The 10,465-nt window shown below is 25.1% G+C and overlaps 2 protein-coding genes across 3 annotated transcripts in view; both read left to right on the top strand.

Moving 5' to 3' along the window:
* Window positions 1–1,940, top strand: part of LOC141529451 (chitinase domain-containing protein 1) — a 34,224-nt gene extending 32,284 nt beyond the window's left edge. Inside the window, exon 10 of the transcript XR_012479593.1 lies at window positions 1,806–1,940. The gene's annotated coding sequence lies outside the window, so the exon portion shown is untranslated. The remainder of the gene's footprint in view (window positions 1–1,805) is intronic.
* A 226-nt stretch (window positions 1,941–2,166) lies between these two features.
* LOC141529452 (epidermal retinol dehydrogenase 2-like) lies at window positions 2,167–10,262 on the top strand. 2 transcript variants are annotated; one of them, XM_074245980.1, is made up of 7 exons: window positions 2,167–2,571; window positions 6,512–6,636; window positions 7,554–7,664; window positions 8,218–8,379; window positions 8,457–8,560; window positions 9,165–9,281; window positions 9,756–10,262. In XM_074245980.1, the coding sequence occupies exons 1-7, from the start codon at window positions 2,343–2,345 to the stop codon at window positions 9,940–9,942; spliced, it is 1,035 nt and encodes a 344-aa protein (XP_074102081.1). In that variant the 5' UTR covers window positions 2,167–2,342; the 3' UTR covers window positions 9,943–10,262. The 2 variants fall into 2 exon arrangements, with proteins under 2 accessions (XP_074102081.1, XP_074102082.1); XM_074245981.1 differs by having other exon boundaries at window positions 2,176–2,571; window positions 8,457–8,542.
* Window positions 10,263–10,465: the final 203 nt, after the last annotated feature.

Genomic DNA, 10,465 nt, shown 5'->3' with positions numbered 1-10,465 from the left:
TATTTATTATTGCAACGAGGAATAATAATTTTTTTATTGATACTGAAAAATACTTGCTTTAATTTTTTGTTGCGGCATAAATATACTGGGCTGAAATCTATTAAAAAGAAGAGTTTTTTTATTTAATAGTTTGCTAGTCTGTTAAGAAATTAACAGCATGTACTTACATTTGTTTACAAACCCGACGATATTTAAATTTAATTGATCTATTATCGCCCGGCGGTTTTATTTTTTAGTGACTTAAAATTTTTAAATTATTAAGAATTTAAATCTTTAAATATATTTTTTTTTTTATTCAAATTTTAGTAATTTTAGCAAAATTTATATAAAAAAATGTGGATATTTTTTTCTAACATTTATTATTATTATTATTATTGTGTTCTACATACGCATTGTAAGAGAAAATAAAAGAGTCTTAAAATCAAAATGTTTTTACTGAAAAAATGAAAGTACTCAAGGTACTCAAGATTTGGTGATAGATTATTAGAAAGTATGTTTCAGATGTACGTGCGACATAGTAATGTATACTTATACGCGCATTAATGCCTTATTAATAATATCAGGGTAAAGGTAAACGGGATAATTGATTTTTAAACATTTTTTGTGACCGTGACACAAAAATTTAAATATCTGACACACTTTAAGTTAACTTAAACCTCATTATAAATCATCATTATATTTTTCTAACTATCGAACTTTTGCATTAAACAGAGAGAATTTTCTACGGAATGATCAAGCTTAATTGGAGCACAAACAATCGAATAGAAAAAAAAAAAAAATGATTGTAAAAATGTAAATAAAAATCTATGATCTCTTGAATTCGCTTGATTTCTCTTTACTCTTCACTTTGATTGCATATCCGGCGATCTCGCGGGCTGGGAGCAGGCAAAAGAGAACGGCTTGAAAAATTGTTGCGGCCTTGACTTGACTGTCTCGGAATAACATTTCAGAGCAAGATATACTGGAGTTTTCATTTCATATTATTATTTTATTTTATTTTTCATTTTATAAGGGCATTTAAGCGATGACTATATTATTATTGTGGTTTTTATTCAATATCAGATTATAATGATAAAATTCTTTTTTGATTAATCTGTCAGAGATTTATGAACTTGTCCTTCAAGCACTATAATTAATGATATTAAAAATAAAATTTTTTTCTTAAATTCTAAAAAAGTAATTTTAATTTTTATTTTTTTGAATAAATTTTTTTTTTTATTGCACAAAAAAATGAACAATTAAAAAAAAAATGATTATTACAATTTTAACGAATTTTCAAAAAAGTTTATCAATTTTTTAGAAAATTGTAATATTCAATTTTTTTTTTTTTTTTTTTTTAAATTATTCGTTTTTTTATGTACTTAAAAAAAAAATATATATATATATATATATATATCAAAAAAAGATAAAATAGAAATTATATCCAAAAACATGAGAGGCAAAATTTTTTTCCAACTTTTGAAGGAAAGAAAGCTATCGAAATTTTTTTTTTAGCAGAATAAAAAAAATTTTAAAATGTTAATTTTTCACCTAGATATGACCAAAAAAAGGATGGCCCCCCACTTCAAATTTTTATAATTTTATTATAAAAATCAATTTATTTATCAGAATACTAAAAATTATTTTTTAACAAAAATTTTTAACTTATAGCTTATATTTTTCTCAGTAAAATTTAATTTGCATTAATTTAACTTGATCTAAAAAATTATAGATCATTACAAAAACGATAATATGTAAATAAATTAAAAATTTTATGACAGTAATTGCATACACTTATGACTTTTTGTAAATACTTTTTGTTGCAGAAAACTGGAATACCTAGACGAACTAAGCTAGATGAACGATCACCAGCAGTGTCCTAGTGGTCGTCCTGTCCTGTTTTATTGCAAATTATGATATGTGCTCGTACAACTGAACGTGACTGGGACAACAAATAAGAAGGTAATTGAAGCATAGAGAGTAACATAAGTACAGAAGCAAGCACGTGGCGATACACACCAGCAAGAACCGAAAGCGTTCGAATACATCCGAGCATTCGCCAGCAGACACTAGACTACTACTACTTCCACCAGCTACCACCTCTCATTGAACAACAACTGCCGGACAAGTCGGAGTGTTTGCTGCTACCACCGTTGATTCAACATCGTTCAACAGATACTTCTTACCCTATTTCAATCGGCCACCAACTCTCGTACCATCGAGTTCTTAACTATCATTACTCACGGATGGACCAAATAATAGTTATGATTGCTTCCTCATCAGACTTTTGATTATTTATCTAAGTGATTTTATTTTTATTCAGTTCTACTAGTAAAAAAAAAAAAAAAAAAACAAGTGTGAAAATGTCGTTCATACGGTCAGCTGGTGATATCATTGGATTTCTGTTATTGTCATTGGTTACGATTATTGAATCAATGTTCAAATCGTTTATTCCCAAGAGGTATAAAATGAAAAGTGTCGCGGGTGATATTGCCCTTGTTACTGGTGGTGGCGGAGGACTTGGAAGGCTTCTTTCGCTAAGACTTGCTAATTTAGGTGCTACGGTCGTCGTCTGGGATATCAACGAAAATGGTAAATTATTTTTTTTTTTCTATTTATTTTTTTATTTATTCATTTTTTTGTTTATTAATTTATTTATTTAAATTCCAATCGGCTTTATACATATTCGTAAAAGAAATTTGCTATACCAATTAAATAAGCAGACATTTAATTATTTATAGATTTTTATTTTTATTGAAGAAATAATTTTATATACTTATGCAGAAAATTTTTATTTATTTATTTATTGGAAATAACATCTGCAAAAATAAGATAGATTTAAGAGAAAAAAATTTTCAATAATTAATAATTGATAATCGCTGATTGATAAATATTTAAAAATATTTTTTTATTAATAATTAATTTACTTAATAAAATCTAAAAATTCTTAGATGTTTGCTAAAATAAATATTCATAGAATTTTATATAAAAGTCAATATTTTTATAGCCTAGACTACAAATATTTACTAATCCCACATAACTAATCTGTTTTTATCTATATTCTTACATATTTATAAATTTATTAATAATTTTACAGGTTTTTCTTATGATTAAAGTATACAAAATTAAACTTGACACACTTAACTTAATTTTAAAAGTTATTGATTGAGAAAAATAAAACAATATTTTTTAAACAACTAAATTAATTTAAAAAAAGTCATAATAACAATCAACCGATTAATTGTTTGACTTTAATCAATTAATTTATTAACATCTTGACCTAAATTAAAAAAAAAAAAATTTCCTTTAATTAATGTATCATTTAAAATTTTCCTGTAAGTCATAACAAAAGTAATCGACAGACATGGTAATCTCAAAATTAAATTATATCACAATTAAGTCCAAAGAGCATGATAACCAGCAATTCAAGTATACAATAATCTAACATAATTAAAAGCATGCTTAAAAAATGACAACTTGTCAATTTATCATTTTTCACGACAGCAGCAATAATAACAAATAACTCTAAGACCATGTGTAATTCATTTTACTGGGATCTAAGTGAATTGTATTTTAAACGATACCTACTTCAAGCATTTTCAGTATTTAACATTTTGTCTCGCGATTGCGAGAGTAGCATTTATGGTACACACGAGGTACTCTTGCATTGCTTACGACTGTTGTGCAAGAAAATTGAGTCTGTATATCTACATCATTTGACATATACACTCAAGATTATTACAAACAAAATATACAATAAAAATAGTTTTCAAAATACTAATCGGTAATTTATGAGAAAATAATGACGAGTCATAAATAAAATGAATATTATTTAATATAACTCTTGAGTAAATAATTAAATAATATAATTTAAGAAATACTATCAAAGTATGAGTTACAGAGTTAATGCTGATATTTAATTTATATTATCCCGCTGAAAATATTCAATCCACGTTAAATGTCCAAATAAAAAATAACGTCATTGACCCACTCAAGAGCCGTTAACATCAATTGACATGACCTTTTTCAGATAAAGTTATTATTTTTTATATTAACATTTGATCATTTATTTAATCTTCACAATGTAATAATTTATTGTTTGTAAAAACAATTTTTTTTTTAACTTTTTTAAAAAATGCTTATTTAAAAAACTTATTTTTAAAACATTAATTTTTTTAATGTTTTTCCTTTATCAAGCAATTAGAATTTTTTTTTTTAAATTGCTAATCATAATTGCGCTTGCATTAATTGGAATCATAAACGTATAATTTAAAGTTTTTTTTTTTTTTTTTTTTACCAAGAAAATATTCTGTTTGAATAATTTGTTTATAAAAACTACTTAATGATAAAATAATAAAATAATTAAGCGAACAAAAAAAAATTCGAATGAATTTATTCTTAGAATTTCGCATCAGTGCATTTTATAATTTATAGTATCAGATTAGTAAAAAATGGTGTTGATGAAAACAAAAAACAGGTTTTCTTAAAATTACATAAATAACACATTTAATTTTTTTTTTAATAAAAAAAAAAATTATTACGTATTTGTCAAGGACCAACAAGTAGATGGGATGAGTTTAAAAACTTGATGAAGAAAACGGTTTGTGTATATCATTTAAAATAGTCTATTCAATTTTAATAACATTATGTTAATATTTTACTCATTGCATCAATAATTATAGTAAATTATTTATTATAATTTATTATTCCAACAAAAAAATGTCAGAAGCTCATTAATTATTTTTAGACAAGTGAAAAAAAAATAGTTAGTTTACTAAAATTCTTTTGATAATATAATATGTTCTTTTCTTAGGTATGTGGGTGGCAGCAATTGAACATGCATTACTGGATAAAGTGATAGCCCGAGAACGTAACAGTTTGCGCTATGTTGTGCTATAACTAATAATAATAATAATAATAATAATAATAATAATAATAATAATAATAATAATAATAATAATAATAATAATAATAATAATAATAATAATAATAATAATAATAATATTATTATTAATATTATTAATATTATTATTATTATTATTATTATTATTATTATTATTATTATTATTATTATTATTATTATTATTATTATTATTATTATTATTATTATTATTATTATTATTATTATTATTATTATTATTATTATTATTATTATTATTATTATTATTATTATTATTATTATTATTATTATTATTATTATTATTATTATTATTATTATTATTATAAAAAATAATAATAATCCTGTATAACGAGTTTCCTGTAAAAAAATCCCTTTACGGTTTACGATGACACTCGCTCAATTTTCACAACGGTACACTTGTCACTTTTTGACTCATCGATTATGTAATGCCATTTAATTATCGTAATTATTACTTCTACTATTATTATTATTATTAAATAAACAGAATTTTAAATTATCATTACTGTAAAAATTGAAAATGAAATAGACAAGTATTAATTATTATTTTAGCGTAAATTTTTTATCACTTTAAGACTTTATACTCGGGTAGCAAAGAAGTAGCACGAAGAGAAGTCAAGGCTCTGGCGTGAATACCAGTCTACGTAAGTCTACGCAGTCAACGGTGAAAACTGGTTGATTGTTGTTTAAAAAAATTTATAAAAAATGACTTATAATTTACTAAATTCAATAATTTCTAAAGAAACCACTACATCACCCGTAATTGCCTTACTTATTTGGAACAAAACTTTGAACTTTGTAACCAACGAAAGAGTTCTGGAATTTACCCTTCGCCGGTCGGACTGACCATTTATTTAAATTATATATATAAATACATAAATAGCGCAATATAAAATTTTACTATTCATAATATAAATTTTTTTGTGTAATCGAAAAAAATACGAGCAAGGATAAAACTTTCTAGTAACTACAACATACAAGACTGTTTAAGCAAGCTTCTTGAATAGTGAATTACTAAAAATTTTTTATTTATTCAGTAAAATGTAAACTTATAAATGACTGAAAGGAAGTTTAAAAATGAATTTCAAAGTCTAGGTACAGATTTCTTAATCACATTAATCAGGTTTTATTAAACCTGCAAAATATATTTATAGCGCACTTGAATAAAATTATCAATGAAGCATAAAAAAATGTGTGATTTATATTTGTAAAATTTGAATTATTCTGAAAAGGTCTATTAAAATTGATATTTAATTTTTAATAATAACATAATTGTTTATCAAGTGCTACCGAAAGTATGAGAAAATTATTAGCAGATCTTCAAACACGTTCGATAGCTTTTATAATACTTTATATTATCTCCAGATACCTATCTATGTCGTAACACACCTGACGCTAATTGTTACATCGCGAAATCCCGTTTCGTACCACGGATGAATTGTAATTTCCTCATCTCTTGCTAATTCGTCTAGAATACAACTCAGCGTTAAACACTTAATATTCTTCTTTATTTTAACTCACATTGTAATTAAACCATCAACATCAGCACCAACTATTACAACTATAACTCTAATTAAGAAGACCGCTAATGGAAAAAAAAAATTTTTGTTTCAGGAATTGATGAAACAGTTAAATTAGTACGCGCTGCTGGTGGAACGTGCTATGGATACGTTTGTAATCTTTGTAATCGTGAGGACGTGTATAAAAAAGCTGAAATTCTTAAATCTGAAGTTGGACAGGTAAAAAATTACATTTTATTATAATTTATTATTATTATTGCTAGATATAAACTTACATATGAATATTAAGAATATATGTAGATAAGTATAAAAGAAGATTGACCCCACAAGGTCGGTCAATGGACTCTCTGTTACTGTGAGAATTATAAAACGTGTTACACATTTCTTAACCAAGGGTATATTAAATAAAACCTATTTTTTTTTTTTTTTTTTGTTTTTGGAATAGATCCCGCGATTGGATTTTATTTATTAGACATAGACTCGTTCTGTGACAACCGAATGGAACAACCGCGGGACGACATTACGAAAGTTTTTACGATACGATACCAAGTTACGCCATAACATTGCAACAAGTAAACTGATACATGGATAATACGAATAGAAGGCTTATTCTTATCTTTCTCATTGTCTGTTTGTTTATAATAATAATTCTGCTATTTAAATTATAAATCAAAGATTTAAGAGATTTTATCATATTCTATATTTTTATTTGCTATTATTTAAATCACTAAAAAATCAAACGCGCTTCTGTAAAAATGTTTATTATCAAAAATTTAATTAATTTATATTTTTACAAATTTGACTCATTAATATTTAAGAGGTGATTTTCGGGAATTTTTTTGACAGGGAAAATAAAGAAATTTGGGGATCGGATTTTTTTTATTTTATTAAGGGTACATTAAAGATTATTACCCTAAATTTTTATTAAAAAATATTTAATTATTACAAAGTTATTAACAATCTCGTAGAGCACTAGAAAAAATTTGCTCCTCCTTAAAAAATAAAAATTTTTTAAAGTGTTAAAAAAGGAAATTTTTTTTAATATTAATTATTTTACAAGATAAAATAAATAACTACTTAAATTTTTTTTTCTATGTTTCAAAAAAAATATCAATAATAATATTTGAATATTTTAGGTATCAATATTAATCAACAATGCTGGCATTGCTACGGGTAAAAAATTTATGGATACACCTGATGAACTTATCAGCAAGACTATGGAAGTAAATACGATGGCACATTTTTGGGTTAGTATAAACCATCAATATACTTTTACTATTATAATATAATAATAAGTATTAAAATTAAGGTCACGTCATATTACATAAACGAAAATATTTAGTATTAAATAATAATTAATAAAAAACGAATCCTCTTTCACTTGATGAAATAATGTACTTGCCGAGCTGCGATTAGTTTGCTAAAGAATTCAAGGACCACCAGTTAAATGTCTGACTAGAGAATTCGCGGTGAGAGGGATTGGCTTGATTTCTTATATGTAAGTAAGTGAGCACGACATCTCGCTGCTATCAAGAGTTTGCATTGGTCAGGTGTAGTATGTATACAAACCGGTCGACCTGTAGGCGAAGTATAAATCCGATCATTGCGACTACATTCGCAATGTCGACGGATTTTAAACGTTACGAAACACAAGACCCTCCAAATACAGTAACAGAATGACAGTGTTGACTGTTGGGTTGCCAATTATCTCCAATAAAAATAAAATAGAATTCAATTATGTTTTTTATTTTAGCTATTGTAGCAATTTATCAAAATTGTAAACAGCGTTATTATTTTCAGACGGTGAAGGCGTTTCTTCCGGCGATGATGGAGAAAAATAGGGGACACATTGTCAGCATTGCTAGTCTTGCTGGTCACATTGGAGTCCCCAAGCTCGTTGATTATTGCGCTTCTAAATTCGCTGCTGTCGGATTTGACGAAGCTCTTAGAATGGAACTTGAGGTAATTTATCTTTATTGATTTATTTTAATAAATTTTCACAGATTACTTCATTTATTTATTTTCATTTTTTTTTTCAGGCTGATGGGTACAACAAAATTTACACAACGGTAATTTGTCCGTATTTCATTCGTGCGACGGGTATGTTTGAAGATGTAGTATCAAGGTATAATATTGAATTCAGGTATTAATTATTAAATTATTCTTCAATAGGTGATTTGGGAATGTTTTAACATTACATTTTACAAAATTACATATTTTTTATAATAAATTTTAATTAATTTTTATTAAATACTCGCCTATAATTAATTGACAGTAAATAAATCATTTCAGATAGTAGAATATGTTATACAATATATGAAATCAGTGAATGAAAAAAATTTATTGGTGTAAGATATAATCTCATATTTTTATTATTTTTATAATTATATAAATTATAATATCTTATGTGAAAATATTCGATAGGAAGAAAATTGATTTTCAGAAGAAATAATTTTAATACTAAACACATTTTATGTTTCCTTAATTACAGATTAGTATAAATATATTTCTAAATAAATTAATATCATGAATTTTACTTAAAATTTTTAAGCTGAAAAAATAAATAGTTAAACCAGTATTTTTACTAGTTTTATCGAAATTGTGACAATGATCAAATTTTCAAGAAATTGCATTACATAATATTTTTAATATTTCATTTAAAAATTTTTTTTTCATTAAATTTCTGTAAAAATTAATTTAAAAATACAAAAGTATTAATATTAAAATATTAAATTTAATTATTACAGATTTTTACTGCCCTTGAGCCCAAATGTGGTTGCCGATCGTGTCATAACTGCAATAAGATGTAACGAAAAATTCGCCATTTTACCAGGCTACTTTCGAGGTCTTCTTGCAGCTAAATGGTAAGTCCTTTAGTAACGAATAAAAATTAATAACTCTCATCACATCAATGCAACGTATATAATCTTAATCTAATATACATAAAATTCTGGTATAAAATATTGAAAAATTAATTTAAACGTATTGAATGTAATATACATTTATATTTAATATATTATATTGGCTTACAACTAACTACGTTATAAAACTAAACGTACAGATCGCGTGAGTAGAAACCGCGGATCAATCGACGGGCAACTCTGTTATTACATACTCCTTTACAGCAGATAATAATTCCCGGTTGAGGCTTTCCCTCATAGCTGCGGTACCTGTACCGATCACACGTTAAATTTACTTAGAAATAAAAATGGAATAAAAAAAAAAATACTTGTATCTTTCTTTTCCTGTTTAACGTAATGTCGATAAGTTTATTTGCTGCTTTAAAATCATTAATGACTAAAACTTCAATAATATTTTTATTTATTTATTCATTACAGGATTTTTCCATGGAGTTGCGTTGCGATGTTTCTGCGTGGGCTAGTAAGAGATGCATCACCAGAACACGATCAACCAAAGAAAGCCACAGATAATAACCACCAGGAGTTTGAAGCATCGAAAGATCCAAACGGTGTACTTCATCAGCAGCTTGCAAGACGTGTATCAAGTTCTGAGAGAAAACCATAACATTACCTCAACTACTACTACTACTATTACTTCCACTTCTTATAAATAAATATTTACTAAGTAGAATTATTTTCTATAATTATACGAGGTCTAAATAAGTAAGACACTTGTATTTTATTTGTTCACAGCGAAAGTTACGTGAATAATATGGTTGTGATGATAAAAATGACGGGTCCAATGTCTTTTTAAATACTTAAAATTAAACGAAAAAAAAATAATTATAAATAGTTAATAAATAAAAAAAAATAATTATTAATTAATGAAATATTCATTTTTATGAATGGTAAAAATATATATAATTAAAAGTACATTTAATTATACATGTTTTGAGTTTTTTACATCCATTATAAACTTGTCAGCAATTGCCTTAGGATAATTTTTTTTTTTTTTTTTTTTTTTTTTTTTTTTTTTTTAAACATGTAATCAATGTAAATTTTTATGCAAATAGTTAAAAGTAATTTTTTTGTCTTACCATTAATTATTTATAGTTATTGTACATATTTAATATGGGGGATAAATATGA

This window comes from Cotesia typhae, unplaced genomic scaffold, assembly GCF_013202065.1.
Source record: "Cotesia typhae breed Kobodo isofemale line unplaced genomic scaffold, CoteBio_Ctyphae contig_48, whole genome shotgun sequence".
Lineage (NCBI taxonomy): Eukaryota > Metazoa > Arthropoda > Insecta > Hymenoptera > Braconidae > Cotesia > Cotesia typhae.
Note: the sequence above shows the minus strand (reverse complement) of the source record. Positions and strands in the feature narration are given on the sequence as shown.

Bases quoted from the DNA above. Each gene is read 5' to 3' on its own strand.
- LOC141529452 (XM_074245980.1), top strand. From the start codon at position 2,343: ATGTCGTTCATACGGTCAGCTGGTGATATCATTGGATTTCTGTTATTG. The intron at 2,572-6,511 runs GTAAATTATTTT...TTTTTGTTTCAG, and splicing joins CTGGGATATCAACGAAAATG to GAATTGATGAAACAGTTAAA. The intron at 6,637-7,553 runs GTAAAAAATTAC...TGAATATTTTAG, and splicing joins TTAAATCTGAAGTTGGACAG to GTATCAATATTAATCAACAA.